Source organism: Neofelis nebulosa, chromosome 3 (assembly GCF_028018385.1).
Source record: "Neofelis nebulosa isolate mNeoNeb1 chromosome 3, mNeoNeb1.pri, whole genome shotgun sequence".
Lineage (NCBI taxonomy): Eukaryota > Metazoa > Chordata > Mammalia > Carnivora > Felidae > Neofelis > Neofelis nebulosa.
In genome coordinates, this window is record NC_080784.1 from 28,026,679 (window position 1) to 28,044,023 (window position 17,345).

General features: G+C 40.0%; 1 protein-coding gene across 2 annotated transcripts in view; it reads left to right on the forward strand.

Annotated features, from left to right (window-relative positions):
• The window catches only part of TNKS (tankyrase), a 215,731-nt gene that overhangs the window by 188,079 nt on the left and 10,307 nt on the right, over positions 1-17,345 (forward strand). For both annotated transcript variants that reach the window (XM_058720163.1, XM_058720162.1), the window contains exons 21-26: positions 5,724-5,844; positions 7,064-7,161; positions 8,736-8,810; positions 9,671-9,776; positions 10,359-10,545; positions 13,501-13,657. In XM_058720163.1, the coding sequence (XP_058576146.1) occupies positions 5,724-5,844; positions 7,064-7,161; positions 8,736-8,810; positions 9,671-9,776; positions 10,359-10,545; positions 13,501-13,657 (744 nt within the window). The remainder of the gene's footprint in view (positions 1-5,723; positions 5,845-7,063; positions 7,162-8,735; positions 8,811-9,670; positions 9,777-10,358; positions 10,546-13,500; positions 13,658-17,345) is intronic.

The following is a 17,345-nucleotide window of genomic DNA, read 5'->3' on the forward strand; positions in this document are numbered from 1 at the left end:
AACTTCTGTAATTACTTTTCCTTTAGCTTCACCTACCATTGATTTACCCTCTGGTTTAAGATTTCTTCTGAGAATATTCTAAACAGTAAGAATGTCTTCCCCTTATTCCCTCCCTGAAGGTATGAAAGCTGTTTTAAAAGCATTATCTTCTGATAAAGCCAAAAGATATATCTTAATGTATCCCTTCTTCCCAGATCAGATCCACAATAACTGTGAAATTTTACACATCTTTGCTTAATAAACCGAAGACCCTAATTCACACAAATAACTCCAAATGACTATTTAAAAATGTTCAAAGGATTTCAGTTTCTACTCTTGCAGTTAGTTTGCACATAATCTTGTGTTTTATTTTTTTCTCTTTAACTTTATTCTCTCAGTAACTGATTTCCTATGTCATGGTTATCTCCTTATTGATCATAATACTTTAGTCTGTCCTTTTGACAGCTTATCCTGTTTGGTCCGTTGTATTGTCTTTTGTTCTGAGTAAATGGTTCCATCGATTTTCTTTTTGCCAGAATAATGTCTATATCTTTTTAATTAATATGTTGACTATTCCATTTAATGTATATTGCCCAGCACGGCGCCTTTCCCGCAGACAAATGATTTTACCTTTCTTTGTATTGAACTGTGTTCGTGTTCTGGCCCAGTCATCAAGCAATCAAATTAATTTTTACTTCCACCGCCAAGTGTTACTTGAGTAGCCTTTAGTTATAGAGTAATTCTGTAACCCTTTCTATAGTTTACCCATAGAATTTTCTCCCATTAACATTCTATATCAGGGTGTGAGTATGTGATTGATGATGGTCGAGATATTTGTGTAGGGAGGGAAGGAGTGGGTATAAACATTATATTCACTTAATTCTTATCTATTTCTCTTAATCCAGAGAGTTGTTCTGTTTCCTGAGATGTTTTGACACATAAGATCTCAGTGCCTCTGTTCCTGCTCAAGGATACTTCTCTGCCAATGGAGTGGGGAATGTAGTTCTTTTACTCCAGTATCAGGAAAACTGCCTTCAGAACATCACAGCCTCACCTCTTATCTTCACAATTATTCTCTCAGACGTCTCTTAACTAACTTGGCCTGTTTGAACACATATACTTTGCCAAGTAATACATACCCAGGTCTTTTATAGTTAATGAAATATAATACCAGTGTCACTTTCACCCTTCCTTTATAACGTAGCTTCCTGATTAGAACACTTTTTCTATGAGAAAAGCTGATTTGATTTACACTGCAATTCCTAAACAGGAATGCTATGACTTAGAAGACTTTTTGTGGACATATTCATGGGCAACCTATATATTTTCATGAAAAGTGATCATATAAATTTTTATTTCAAAATCGAAAGACCAAGGAATGGACTCAAGACAATGAATTGTGCACATGATTGTAAAGTTATTTCTGCTCTGACCTGTATCCTTTTAAGCCTAAGTAAAAGAAAGGGCTTTTTCATTAAAACTCTACTTTCTTTGTCCAATAAAACTCTACTTTGTCTCTCTCTACCCTAGAGAAGATGAACAGATATTAGAAACAAAAGGCAACCTGCCTAAAATGATGCTTGCTTTATATGCAAGATGATTGCATTGATACATGGATAATCCTTATTTTAAAGATTATAATTTGATTTTTTTAATTGAAGTATAATTGACCTATGGCATTTATTAGTTTCAGGAGTACATCATAGTGATTTGATATTTTTATACATGATAAAATTATCCCCATAAGTCTAGTTACATCTGTCACCATACAAAGTTATTACCATGTTATTGACTATATTCCTTATGCTGTACATTGCATCCCCATGACTTATGTATTTTATAACTGGAGGTTTGCGCCTCTTAATCCCTTTCATCTGCTTGCCCAACTCCCCACCCCTACCTCCTCTGGTAACCAAGTTTCCTTCCTATGTCTGTGGGTCTGTTTCTGTTTTCTCTTTTAGATTCAACATATAAGTGAAATCATATATTTGTCTTCCTCTCTCTGACTTATTTCACTTAGCATAATACCCTCTAAGTCCATCCATGTTGTCGTGAATGGCAAGATTTCCTTCTTCTTTATGGCTGAGTAATATTGTGTATAAATACACCACACCTGTAGCCATTCATCTGTTAATGGACACTTGGGTTACTTCCATATCTTGGCTATTGTAAATAATGCTGCAGTGAACACAGGGGCTCATCTGTCTCTTTGAGTTGGTGTTTTTATTTTCTTTAGATAAATACCCAGAAGTAGAATTGCTGGATGATAGGGTAGTTCTATTTTTAATCTTTTGAGGATCCCCCATACAGCTTTCCACAGTGGCTGCACCAGTTTACATTCCCACCAACAGCAATTCCCTTTTCTCCACATCCTTGCCAACAGTTGTCATTTTTTTCCTTTTGATAGTAAGCTAGTCTGACAGGTTTGATCAATTTGATTTTAATGTGTGCTAGATATAAATAACTAGCGCAAGAAACTTGTGATTTCCTAGATATAATAAAGTTATTTTTGAAGTGAGTAAAAGATAATTTTCAAAAAATCTATTTCTAATAGTATAAAAGCCCTAAATCTTGGACCAACATATCTAAAACCCATCTAACCTGCCTTATATTGGATATTTACATTTCTTTTATTGATAGGATAATCTCAGATTCACCAATTTTCAGACTTTTGGGATAATCTCTACTCCTATTCCTTTTTTTTTTTATGTTAACCATTTCTCTTTACCAGGCCCTGTCATCTCTTTTTGAAATTTTTCTCTGATCCCTCCCTTCCACTCCACTCCATCTTGACCTTGTTCACACAGTCCCTTTCCCTTCCAAACCCTGCAGAATGCTACCATCCTCCTCGTCAAGTACAACTTTGACTGTGTTGTCTGCTGAAACGGCTCCCTAGGAGCTTTTGGATACTGTCTTGACTTGATCTAAAAAGCCCATTAAGATCTATTCCTAGCCTGCTGCTCTATCCATCCCTTCTTTTTTCCTGTGTGTATGTTATATGCTCACCCTCTTGGACTCCAGTGCTGACAATCTCCCAAACGTTCTGTATTCTCTTACTTGTTTTTCCTTTTCCGTACGCTGTTCCCTTTGTCTTAAATACCCTTCCCTTCTTCCGACTGATTAGCTCTTGCTTCTTAGACAAGCTGTTACCTTCTAAGAACCTTTCCTGACCACCTTCTTGTTCCTTCCATCTTTTCCAGCCCTACCTACAGCCTTGATCAAGTAAGAACCTTCCATAGAGTTCCCATAGGATTCCTCCAAAACATTTACCAACCTGTACGGTATTTTAGTGTTTACTTCTCTTCTCCTTGGTAGAGGACATAGCATGAACTTTTGTGGTACTGCCTTGTTTGTTTACTTGCCCCAGTCCTTTACTACCAATTTGGGACAGTTATTTACCTTTCTGAGCTATGATGGGAAGTTTTAGAATTAAATGCTTAGTTACTTTTTAAGGAAATACCTAACATATAGAAGGTATTCATTAAATATGTATGAATGAGTGAACAAATGAACAGTAATCTGAATTCCTTAGCTTTATCGTTTCAGGTTTTCCAGTGGCCACTGCCTGATAAGTATGGGGACGAATTGGGTATCATGTAACCCCAAGCAACTAAATGTTATTTTAGCTTTCCAGTCAGCCCTTTGAAGAAATATAGGCAAGGGAAAGACCGATACAATCCATCTCCGCTCTTGCGTGTACTGTTTTTATGACTTCTTTGGGCCTCAGTTTCCTCATGAGTATATCAGTAGTACTTCATGGGTGATTGGGAGGAGGAATTGAGCTATTTATTTTATGGATGGAGCTATATAATCAACAAATATATTAAACATTCTCCATTTCTTTTCTAGAACCTCATAGAGAGCACTCTATGCTTTGCTGGCCTGGTTTCTGCTTCTTCCAGATATACATAATATGTAGCTATTCAGAAAAGCTTAAGGTTTCTTTGGATTGAAGCTACCACATCGATTGAGATCCTGTTTGTACACCAACTTTATCTGAACCAAAGTTTAGAAGGAAAAACTGAGACATCAGTAATGTAGTCAACCTTGTGCATGGCTTCCAATGCGTATTAAATTACATGTAGCTAAAAATGTACAGGTTCCTATTATGGTGTGAACTAGTCTGTCTCCACGATGTATATTTCAAAACTGTTGCTTTTTAAAAGCTCTGCTCAAAATTTCCTTTTGGTGATTGGAAGCGAATTGCCCATTTTGTACAATGGAGCAATCATTTCTCAAATGGCCACTTAAGAGCAATATAGTAATTATTTCCAGAGAATGAGTGGTATATGCTTGCTGCACTGAGATCAGACTCATTATAAATACTTCATTCTGACAATAAAAATCAGCAGAACTCCAGGCTGAATTTGTCAGGTTTTTGTTTTTTTGTTTTTTTTTTTAATGTTATGTATAAGTAAAAAGGTAGAGAATGCTATAGATAGATAAAACACATCTCATTTCAGTTGGGAAAACGGTGTCTCTGAAAGGATTTCTCAGTTTTTCAAGGAAAGAGAAAATTAAAGGCTGATCTTGTAAAGTAGTATCTGCACTGTCAGAGGGCCAGCTTCTTCTGAGCCGGAAAATTGCATGTTCAGCCCCCTAGAAATGTGGTTGCCCACGATTTCATCCTGTGCATTCAGAATTCTGCCACTGGGTGGCGGTAGAGTCACAGTTAACTGTTCGTCCACCAAAGGAAATGGGTGATTTTGAGTCCTGATGGTAGCCAACTAATCATCTCCATTTGCAGGGATGAAGAACCAAAAATTGAAAACCACTATGTTTTACAACAACAGAATGTTAGGCTTCAGGGACTGTTACATCTGGGAATTTAAAGAAAACTTGAAAACCATCTACTCTCTCTTTTCCAAATCAGAATTTTGTATACAGCTTCTACATAAAATGGTCTGTACTTGAACTAAACACTTCTCATCTGAATCTCACCACTTTCTAAGGCAGCCTTTTCCAGACTTGAATATTTCTTAGCACTGGGAAGTTCTTCTTCATCTTGATATAAATCCCACTTACCTAAAACTGCTTACTCCTTTTGCCACATTCTGTTTCATCGTGCTAATAAACCTCTCTCCCATTCCCCTACCATTTTTCTCTGCTACCTGCTGGATACTGGGACCTGGTATTTCCCTATTTTATGCTTCTGGTTGTTCTCTCTTATGTCTTGAAGAAAGCAAAAGGTGGTAGAATTAAATAATCAAAAGGAAATACAGCAGTGACCATTTTATATTTGTACAGCATTGTTTCTTCCACTTTAATTCACAGTCGGCTGGAAGCAGAGGGTTTTTCATGTGAGTAAAAAGCTGATAAAGGGCACATGGGGGCTCAGTTGGGTAAGCATCTGACTTTGGCTCAGGTCATGATCTCACGGTTCATGAGTTCAAGTCCCGCATGGGATGAGCGCAAGCCCTGCTTTGGGTGAGCCCCACTTCTCCCTCTCCCTCTCCCTCTCCCTCTCCCTCTCTCTCTCTCTCTCCCTCCCTCCCTTCCTCCCTCCCTCCCTCCCTGCCGCTCATGGGGTTCTCTTTCTCTCTGCTGTCACTCGCTTGCACCCTCTCTCTCTCAAAAAAATTTTTAAAAAATGATAAAATTATCAAGACAACTTTAAGGTTGTTTTATAAAGGAGACAAAAGAATTTGTTAATTTGGATGGATATTGTAGCATTAAAGACCAATGGAAGAACTGAGGAACAGTTCAAGATTTAGCAATTAATTTTGTTCCATTTTTTTTTTTAGATTACACTAGATGTACTGGCTGATATGGGTCATGAGGAGTTGAAAGAAATAGGCATCAATGCATATGGACACCGCCATAAATTAATCAAAGGAGTAGAAAGACTCTTAGGTGGACAACAAGGTAAGCTATTTGGAAACAAAACAGTAAAATCTCAGAAGGAACAAGTAAGTTGTCAGGGCTGGCATCTGAGCTCAGGTGGTCTGAACCCAGAGCGCATGCACTCAGCTCGTATAGCGCTTCCTGCCTGCCCCATCTTAGTTATGGACATGGCTCTCCCCCTCGCTGCTCTAGCTAGCCGTCTACTCGTTCTCTCCTCTCCCCTCTCACTTTATACCCTCAACATCTCTGGAATCTACACTTCTGTCTGCTTCCCACTGCTGTCTAATCTAGTACAGGTCACCTAATCCTGGCCACCGTCAGCTGTCTCCTTGACTGTCACAACCGCCTTCCAGCTTATCTCCGACCCTCACCTTTGTCTCCCCTCTAGTACCTGCCCTGCATGTACTCAGAAGACTCTTTTCAAAATGTGTGATCAGATCACTCCATTGCTTAAGACCTTTCAACAGAATCCTGTTGCTCTTAGGATAAAATCAGACGTTCGTAATATGGCTTTTCATAATCTGACCTTTCTCTCTGACCTCGTCCTGAACCTTTCACCCCACTCACAGTTGTCAGCTCAGCCTTTTTCCTCCCACCATACTTTGCTGTTACAAGCCTCCTATCTTTCCCCTTTGTCGACCCCCATTTTTATCATTTTTCTATTTGTTAAAAGTGCTTTTACAATAGGAAAGTAAAGGGAGAAAAGGGAAAAACTTGAATTAGCCACTCTGCAGCCAATAAAATTGCAAGAGCAACATGAAACTAAGTGTTAGCAGGTTTTGAACTTAAGTCTCGCTTATTTCTCTGCATTAAATTAAGCATAATGAAATGAACAAGAATAATGTATTTTAAACTGATTATAAGTGACCATCTCAAGCCATCTCACAGAGTTATTACAGGATAATTCGTACATTTTAGACCTGACTAGATTGTGATCACAGTGTGTTTCTCTTTGGTATCAGAGATAGCTTCATGTATGTTTATGAATGAATTCAGTTCAACAAAAAATTGTTGAGCCCTGGCTGGAGAACTCTGTAAGAACAGATAAAGTTGATCCCCAAACACATCTCCATTACTGCTCTTGTCTTTGGATGTACTGTTCAATATAACCTTATATATTAGGTTTGAATTGCAAATAATTGAGACTTGTTCCAAAATGTCAGTTATTTATGACAGAGTTTTCCCTAAAATTGAGGCTGAGGAGTGTGGACTTGAACGTATTCATTTTTCTTTCCTACAGGCACCAACCCTTATCTGACTTTTCACTGTGTTAATCAGGGAACTATTTTGCTGGATCTTGCTCCAGAGGATAAGGAATATCAGTCAGTAGAAGAAGAGGTAATGTACATCAAAATTTTTCATTCTCTTCCTGAAATCTGTGGTTAAGCCTGTTTTTCCAGTAGAGCTAAGTTGGTCTTATAGTGATTTATGATCACTCACCTGTCTGTTTTCCTATCTCCCTTAGCCATTATGGTGACATATCGCCCGATTCAGCTAGGACTCGCAATTAGGACTATGCCACAGTGTTTGCACATCTTAATAAGCCTAGGGTTTCCAGTAGGGGGGCCAGAGGTGTCTTTTCATCCTAGAGGCTTTCCTGAAGCTATACAAGAGCCGTACTAGAACTGTTTTCTTCCAGTGTTAAAATGCCACCTAAGAATGATAGGGAGTGAGAATCTTGCCTCATGAATAGCAAAGATCTTCTTGTTTTCACTTTCATGCAAAGTTATAAAATGTGATTATAAATCAGTACACCTAATGTTCGTGTGTGCTTATGAAATCTGCCTCATACCTCGAGTCACCTTTTATCTCTTCGGTCACTGTGTGAAACACCGTGGTGAGGCTGATGGATGCCCCTCTTGCTTGACAGATGCCATAGAGATTCCCCCTCTACCGCTGGCTCATGCCTCATTTCTTACACCTAATAGACACAGTGCCAGTGGGATTGTCACAGTAAAGAAGCTGCCTAACCAATTCCGTTATTTTGCAGAGAAAGGCATGCCTTCGTATTTTTCTCTGTTTATTTTCTGCCTTTTAATCGGTGCTCACATTATTCTCATCCCAGGAAGTTCAGGACCATTATTACCTCAGGTGGTCTTTCAGCTCATGCCTGGCCAGTCTGTCAGGAGAGCATCAGATCTGCTAGCAGCTCAGTGCCTGATCCTTCTTTTACTGGTCGCAAATTTGGATCGTACTGTCAAAAATGTGAAGAATACCTTCACAGATAGAGCAGTGAGATGGAGAATTAACTCTTTGGAGTCAATTCTGTGAGGAACTTGGGTCTTCCAAACGTGTTACTTTTCCATCATTCCTTTGAATTTGGAGCGTGGGAGAAGAGCAAGGACTGTGCGGAAGAAGGTTACTCCCCCCGGGCAGACGTCATCCAGCTTCACCCAGTCTGTGCAGATGCACTTTGAGATCCCAGATTAAAGAGAGAATACGGGGTATCTCACCTAGGGAACAAAAACTTACTAATTTTTAAGAATCACATTTGTTTGATGAGTTTAATGAGTATTCATCGAATGTGAGGAGTTGAAGTTTGACTTAACCCCGGTGTGGCTTCTCCTCAGTCCCATAAAATAGCAATGGAGATGGCTTAGTGTGATGTTTTATTTCTGTGTTTCCCCACAGTGCTGACAGGAAAAGCTTTTAAAGCTTTTTTTTTTTATTAGGAAAAAAGAAAATGTAGAGGTTTAATATCTATATTTCTGACTTATTTTCTCATCCGAAATACTCATCCACTAGACTTTGTTGAACAATTTACAGTGAACTCCCGTTTATTTCTTAGTGCTGAGTCTGAGACTCATCAGTAAAACAATATAACAGAAGGTGAATGTTGAAAACAACAGAGGAATGTCTTTAGACTTAGATACTGGCATCTTTTCAGAAAGTTATTTTATTTTGTTCTATAGATGCAAAGTACGATTCGAGAACACAGAGATGGTGGTAATGCTGGTGGCATCTTCAACAGATACAATGTCATTCGAGTAAGTTTTTAAAATTTCAGGGTGAAAATTAGATTGCAAGGTGTGCCTGAAATCAAATATAGAAAATGACAAATTTTTTCTAAGCATCCTGCTTTTAAACTGCCAAGATAATCGGGTCATCTGTTGCCTGACAGTCAGGTGTTACCTTCCTCTGACCCCTCAAGACCATACGTCGCTAGAAACAGAGACTGGGTGGAAAGAGGAAAGCTACAGACTGGAGTCTAGATCTGCTGCCGTTGCTGGTACAGAGGCAGTGAGGAGACCTGGCCCACCCACATATTTAGACTGTAGCTGACAGTGATTTTTATCACCACCTCAGAGCAGTGTCCAGAGCCCGGATTTTCAGTCTGAGTCAGCGCTTGTATCAGAATGCATATATCTCTTCGTCTCAGTATCTCGATCAATAATATAGGATAGATGTGCTTTTTTCAAGGGAGTGTCCTAAAGACGAGTAGAATCTGTTGAGCACGGGCTTATCCCTTTTGAGTTACACCAGCGCACGTCAGAATTCCCTGGAAAGATTTTTGAAGAAGGTAGACGTGCAGGCCCCTGTATCCTAAAACTCGGCAAGCCTGGGCGGAGTCTAGGAATAACTCTGTTTTTTCTTTAATTCTTTGGGTGATTTTGAGGCACAGCCAGGTCTAGTGCAGAGTAACAAAAGCCAGAGCTGAAAATTATGTCACTAAAAGCCAGAATGTTAACTTAGTCATGCTACCTGGCAACTTTATCATTTTCAGGTAATGTTTTCAGCAAACAAAAATTGAACCTTCCTAAAAGAAAACATACTTTTCGTTTTAAATTATAAACTGCCACTTGACATTCTTTGCACTCATTTGCTTCTTTCTTCCTCATCCTTAAAGATTCAAAAAGTTGTCAACAAGAAGTTGAGGGAACGATTCTGTCACAGACAAAAGGAAGTGTCTGAGGAGAATCACAACCATCACAATGAGCGCATGCTATTTCACGGTGAGCGTCAGGCCCGCCATTATCTCTCTGGGCTTTTTTGCGAATTCCGATGTCATTGACCGTATCAGTGTTGTTAAAAATGGCTGGTTTTGAGTTTTTGTTTTAATTCTGCGTTACCGGTTTTGTAATGCATTGCGTGTTAGTACGGGCTTTCCAAGGCATGCAGAGTGAAAATAACTTCACGGAAATTGTTTTAGAACTCATATTGCAAGTTGAGCCATCTAGATGACAAAATATTTTTATTATAGTTTAGCATAATTGCTTCAGCTTATCTGATTATCTGTTTTTGTGTAAAGTAAGGTTGCGTGTAAAATCTATATTTTTAAAGCCGCATTGTACTTTGGTATCTAAAATCTCCTGCCATCTGCAGAATCCATATTACATCCTTGCTTGGTGAACACCGTAGGTCCCTGCTAAGATTCTAGTACAAGATAATAATTTATGTAAGGTAGACCATCTTACAACTTCATTTGTGCATCACTAATTACTTAATATTAACGTGCCAAGTGCAAAATAGTTTGCAGCTAATTGAGACTCCAGACAGGTACTCAAAAACTGATCTTTCTGTGTTTGTATTTTTAGGTTCTCCTTTCATTAATGCCATTATTCATAAAGGGTTTGATGAGCGACATGCATACATAGGAGGAATGTTTGGTGCCGGGATTTATTTTGCTGAAAACTCCTCCAAAAGCAACCAGTATGTTTATGGAATTGGCGGAGGAACAGGCTGTCCCACGCACAAAGATCGCTCGTGTTATATATGTCACAGGTGAGCACCTTGGGTCTCGTATAGTGGTTGCTATCCTCAGGTCACGAACCGGATTAGTTTCTCAGGCTCTGCTGAAGTCACAGGTTATCCTCAGTGTTGATAATGGATCACACGGATTCGGGGTTGGATAGGAATAGCTGATCAGCCTGTGTCCTAAGAAGAGAAACGACAGCACAGCTAACAGCGGGGCTGGGAAAAACCAGGTATCTGCCAACCAGTCATAGGTTATGATGAAGCTCCCTCCAGCTGGACTTGTTCCCTGAGCGTCACTTGCTGAGGTTCAGATTCAGAACAAGAAAAGGTTGAGAATTTTATCTGTCGAAGAACCTTGAGCATTAGACACATTTGAACTAAGACACAACTTCTATAAACAAGTTGAATCTTCAGTTTCCTTCTGATGTTGCTAGCAGTGTTTAAGGCAGGATATATAGTCAGCCTTGAGAAGTCTAATTGCAGAATATTAACTTTGGATTTAATAGTAAACAAACGAATATTAGCTTTTTAAATAGAATTTTAAAACTCAAAGTCAAGAGAATAATAGTACACTGTCTCTGAAGTCAGTGAAAAAAATGCCATTCTCTTCCCTGCCATTGGAAAAAATACAAACAAATTATACATCACAGAGGTTGCCGTTGATTGCATTTTTCTTTAACCAGATGGAAAGCCAGGTTAGTTAGAGATCTTATAATTCAGAGGAAAGCTCAAAAAGACCCAGATAGCCTTGAAATACATAGAGTTTTTGACTTTAAAACTTCCTGCCCTCCATTACTTTATGAAAAAATGATAGGGGCGCCTGGGTGGCTCGGTCGGTTAAGCGGCTGACTTCGGCTCAGGTCATGATCTCGCGGTCCGGGGGTTCGAGCCCCGCGTCGGGCTCTGTGCTGACAGCTCAGAGCCTGGAGCCTGTTTCGGATTCTGTGTCTCCCTCTCTCTCTGACCCTCCCCCGTTCATGCTCTGTCTCTCTCTGTCTCCAAAATAAATAAACGTTAAAAAAAAAAATTTTTTTTTAAATAAAAAAAATAAAAAAAATAAAAAGATAGCCGTCAGCAGTTCTAGGATGGATCCGGTATGTCCAGAAAAAAAACATCTTTCTATTAAAGCCGCCACGGTTAATAATACACAGAAATTCCCAGGGATACGTAACATGCAAAAACTCTCTGCTGCTGCAAATCTATCCTAAATAAACAATAAAAATGAGCCTAGATGAGCAGTTGCCCATGACAACTAGACACATAGGTTTATGTCTTAGCCAGGATTTCCTAGAAAACAGAGCCTGAAGCAAAAGCTGATGTACTAACACTTTCTTGGCAAGCGCAATACCAGGGAGGCAGGAACGAGGGCACACGAAGTGAGGTGGAGAAGGAGGCAGAGCAAAGACCGTGAGATGCATCAGTGAGTTGGCCTGTTTCATAACGAGCACAGGTGGTCGCTGCGTCCGTGAGACGTCTTCAGGGAGGCTGTGTGAACTCCTGCATCTCAGAATAGGACATCATGGGAAGATACAGAGGAATTTGTCTGCTGGCCCTTGTCTGGCACTGTCACTAGTTGCCCCACGGGACATCGCTATCCCTGTGTCTGGGGCTGTTGTGTCTGCAGAATGCGGCACAGCACGCAAAGCCGGCGAGTGAGCAAGCAGAAGCCAGTACCCTCCACCTGTCTGTCTGCAGCCCACCGCTTCATGGGCCGGTCCTGCGTTTTCTCCTGCCTCCACAGCTCCGGGGAAGTCCGGGGCAGGAAGCAGAAGCCAGGAGGCGGGGGCCTGTCAGGTCAAGCTCTCCGTGACCTAAGCACTGAGAATAGCCATGGCAGTGGGCGGGCAAGGTCCAGTGACCCCCAAGTGCCGCCATAATGTGAAATGGGGCTCAAACATCTCCCTCGAATACAAAGCCAAACCTTTTCCTCTGGGACCTGCGGGAGATGCAGCCGGTACTGAGCCAGCACCCCACAGGGTCATCGGTAACATCATGCTGAAAAAGCAAACCCAGGCAGGACCCAGTTAGACTGGGTCTGGCACAGTTTGGGCTCAAAATAGTATCTCTGGTTGGTTATAATGCAGAGATCATTATAGATAGATTTGTGTAACTGAAAACATATAGATTTGTGTAACTAAAAACAAACCATTTGACTGAATACTGTTTTACACATTTAACAGTGTGACCAGTCTCACTGACTGAAGTGTTGATAGTGTATATTAAAGGTTCGCAAACGTTTATTTTAAAGGGCCACGTAATAAATACTTGTGGCTTCATGGGCCATATGATCCCTGTCACAGTGACTCCCCTCTGCCCTTATAGTGCAAAAGCAGCCACAGATGACATGTAAATAAATGTGCAGCTGTGTTCCAATAAAACTTTATTTACAAAAACAGGTGGCCGACTAGATTTAGCCCATAGGCCGTAGTGTCTCAACCCCTAGTTTATATAGTACACCTTCTTCCCAGTCAACCTTTCGTGTTCTCTGTAATACTTAACATCTACCCCAATTGGTGTTTCTCCCAAGTAGAGGATTCCTAGCCGTACATTTAAGCTAAGTAGTTTTGTATATGATCCACTTTTATTATTATTTATTTCATCCTTGTTTTTACTTCTTCATAATGAGTAAACCCAGCCTTAATTTCAGATGCATCTGCCCTCTGTTTATTTGCTTCAGTTTCCTCCTTTTCATCCTCTTAGAACTCCGTTTTTGCTAGTATTTCTCTTGTCCCGCTAGTCAAAACTCACCAGGGACTTGCTGTCGTTGGTTGTGTAACTAACTATTGAGCCTGCTGACTGTTTATAGTAAATCAGTCATCACCTCCCATCCCATTCCTACTTATATTGGAAAGTGACCTTTTAAACTAGCTTGCCTTGTGTGAAATAGTTTTTATAAAATCAACAAATAAAACAATTTTATCACTCTAAGATTGAGTGCCTCCTTCAAAGCATCACTTTCCTTTCTTTCCTTTTCTTCTTTAGACAAATGCTTTTCTGTAGAGTGACCCTTGGCAAATCCTTTCTGCAATTCAGCACCATGAAAATGGCGCATGCCCCTCCAGGACATCACTCAGTGATCGGGAGACCAAGTGTGAACGGGCTGGCATATGCTGAATATGTCATCTACAGAGGTGAACAGGTATGGTATTCGTTAGATAAGCATAACTGAGCCGCTAAAATGTCGGTGCGAGGAGAGCTAAGACCAGCTTCTGTTTAGAGAATTTTCCTTTTTTTTTTTTTTTTTAAATTTTTTTTTCAACGTTTTTTTTTTATATATTTTTGGGACAGAGAGAGACAGAGCATGAACGGGGGAGGGGCAGAGAGAGAGGGAGACACAGAATCGGAAACAGGCTCCAGGCTCCGAGCCATCAGCCCAGAGCCTGACGCGGGGCTCGAACTCACGGACCGCGAGATCGTGACCTGGCTGAAGTCGGACGCTTAACCGACTGCGCCACCCAGGCGCCCCGAGAATTTTCCTTTTTTTAAAAAAAAAAATATTATATTTATTTTAGAATTTTTACTACTTTTTTTTTTAATTGGGGGAGGGGGGGCAGGCAGAGAAAGAGGGAGAGAGAGAGAATTCCAAACAAGCCTCACACTCACGCTCAGCGCAGAGCACTACACAGGACTCGATCCCACCACCATGAGATCGTGACTCGAGCTGAAGCCAAGAGTCAGACACTTAACCACTGAGTCACCCAGGTGCCCCTAAATAATTTTCCTGATGGATGTCCTTGCCATAGGCTGGTCACATGAGTTGAATCTCTATATTTCTGATCATGGCACTTAATATAGGACAATAGTTTTGTGAGTTGTAAAGCTACATTAAATTCTGCCGACTGCCTGAGGCTCCAAAGTAAAATTGTCAACAAAGCAGGAAAACTTCCTGTCATTTTTCAACCAAGTCCCTAACTCTCACAGTACTGCTAAATGCCTACTGATTTGTCTAAAAAAAAAGATCAGTTTGTCTGAACTTCATTGAATTCCAAATGGATACCTTAACTACTCTGATGGAGAAGAGGAAAAGCAAAATGGAGAAAGGAGAAATTAAGTACAAGTAACATATGAGAACAGTATTATATGCCATCAGTCGTGGGCCACAAATCCTGAACTCCATTTAGTAGACATGTTGATTGTGGGGATATGGGCAAAGCAGTGAAATGCCTTTAGGTGCATTGTAGGATTGAACAAATGAGTAAATGTGTTGATGTTTGATTTGGGACCTGGGATTCTCATGGTGGAAGAAGGGACATAAAAAATGCGATAGGGGGGATGGTAAGAATGACTCTGTAGAGATGGACTGAAATTGGAGGTATCAATAGGAACTCATTATTTCCAATGTATGTATGTGCACTGGTAGATCCATGTTATGTGTCGGTATGTGGGTAAGAGTATATGTAAGCGTATATGAGCATATATTCACATATGTTTCTTAGCACTGTCTGCTGAAAACAAGAAAACCTCAAAGCAGTGAACATACTCAGACCTAGACCTTGGTCTCTAATACCATTCCCCACTTAAAGGAACCCAGCGTCTCTGGAGAAGCAGCTAATTCCAGGGCTGAAGCAGAATAGGAACAAGTGAGCCTGGACCATCCTGTTATGCCAGAAAGGAATGAAGTGGTGAGGGCATGTCACAAGGACACAGGGCCAGCATGAAGGGGCTCCCACTGGCCAAATCTGGAACAGTTGGAATACCAAAATAAGTACAGTAATAAATTTTAAGCCAAATTTTAAGGGAAAAATAGGAATTCATGACTCTATACTGATAACAAATAGGTAAGTAAATAAATGAAGGGGCAAAGAAGGTTTTGCTTACAGTAGAAAGCCAAGGGCAGATGAGGACATGTGGAGGGAGGATTTGGAAAGTCATCATCTTGAGACCACTGTGGCAAGAATCATAAGTGGATGCTAAATCTAGGAGATAATTTTGATAAGAAAAATGATATTTGCATGGTGTTCTTATTAACTACAAAGGAGAAGCAAACAGTAATGATACATTGGAGAAAGGGGGCCAGCACCTTGACCAGATGACCAAAATTAACATCACTAATGAGGGACAGACAGAAATAGAGTGGGCCTCCAGATATATTCTGAGAAGGGCACATCCTCTATGCAGTATTCTAGCCAAGAATGCATAACCCTGGTCTAATCAAAATGAGGAATGTTCTAATAAAAAAAATATGGGAATGGAGCACCTGGGTGGCCCTTTCAGTTAACTGTCCAACTCTTGATTTTGGCTCACATCATGATCTCACAGTATGGAAGACTGAGCCCCACATTAGGCTCTGTGTGCTGATAGCACGCAGCCTGCTTGGGATTCTCTCCCTCTGTCTATGCCCCGCCCCTGCTCATGGTGTGTGCTCTCTGTCTCAAAATAAAGAAAGTTTCTATTAAAATGTGGGAAGATTAGATTCTTTAGAAATGTAAATATGATAAAAGAGAAAGGCTTTAGAAACTTTCCAGATTAGGGGCGCCTGGGTGGCTCAGTCAGTTAAAGGTTCAACTTTGACTCAGGTCATGATCTCACAGTTCATGGATTCAGGCCCCCCTGTCGGGCTCTGTGCTGACAGCTCAGAGCCTGGAGCCTGCTTCGGATTCTGTGTCTCCCTCTCTCTCTGCTCCTCCCCTGCTCACGCTCTGTCTCTCTTTCTCTCAAAAATAAATAAACACTTAAAAAAAATTTTTTTAATAAAAAAAAAAACTTTCCAGATTAAATGAAACCCAAGAGATAGGACAACTAACTTAAGGTCTTTCCCCCAAGTTGGATCTGGTATTGGAAGAGAAACAGCATCATTAAATCCACTGATGGGGTGCCTAGATGGCTCGGTTGGTTCAGCATGTGACTCTTGATCTCTCGGCTCAGGTCAGGATCTCACAGTTCTTGAGTTTGAGCCCTGTGTTGGTCTCTGCATTGATGGTGCAGAGCCTGCTTGGGATTCTCTCTCTCCCTCCCTCTCTCTCTCTGCCCCTCCCCCACTCTATCACACTCTCTCAAAAATAAATTAAACTTTTTAAAAAATCGACCAAGACCATTGGAATATGAAGGATAGGTATTAAAGTATTAGCATAAAATTATACTGTTGATCCTGTGCTTCTGTAAGAGAGTATCCCTATTCTTAGGAAATAAATACTGGCATATTTAGGGGTGAAGAACTATGATGATATATAGAACTTACTCTCAAATGGTTCAAAAAAAATATGGGTGTGTGTGTCTGTCTCTCTAGTACATATAGAGGTTGGGGAGAGTGTACATGACAAGGCAAAGGGGTAAATAAAAGCTTATTTTATGGATATGGGTAATGGGTGTACAGGTGTTTTGGTGACATTTTAATTTTTTCAATTTAATATGTAAGTTTGCATTTGTTTCCAAATAAAAAGTTTAAAAACTGCCAAAGAACAAATTTGTCAAAATTTTCTGTGTAAATCAGAGAGGAAAATACTTTCACTTTGATCCAGTAATTCCACTTCTAGAAATTTGTATTCAATATAATCAATGATGACCACCACCAAAAAAAACAAGCCCACAAAACCATATAAGGATGTTCATCACTGTCTTGATTACCATAATGAAAAATTTAAATTGCCTAAATATTCAACAAGGAGAATGATTAAATAGGTGTTAGTATATTTATATGCCTGTGAGTTTAAAAAAATACATTTACGTGATTTATGTTAAATGGAGTCAACCCCAAAACTTAAGGGTATTGAGATTATAGGTGATTTCAGTGGTCTTCACCATACACTTTTCAAGACAGTTACCTATGGTAAAAATAATGTATTTCATATTTGGGTGTAAAGAAATAATAAGGGCTACTTCAAAAATAA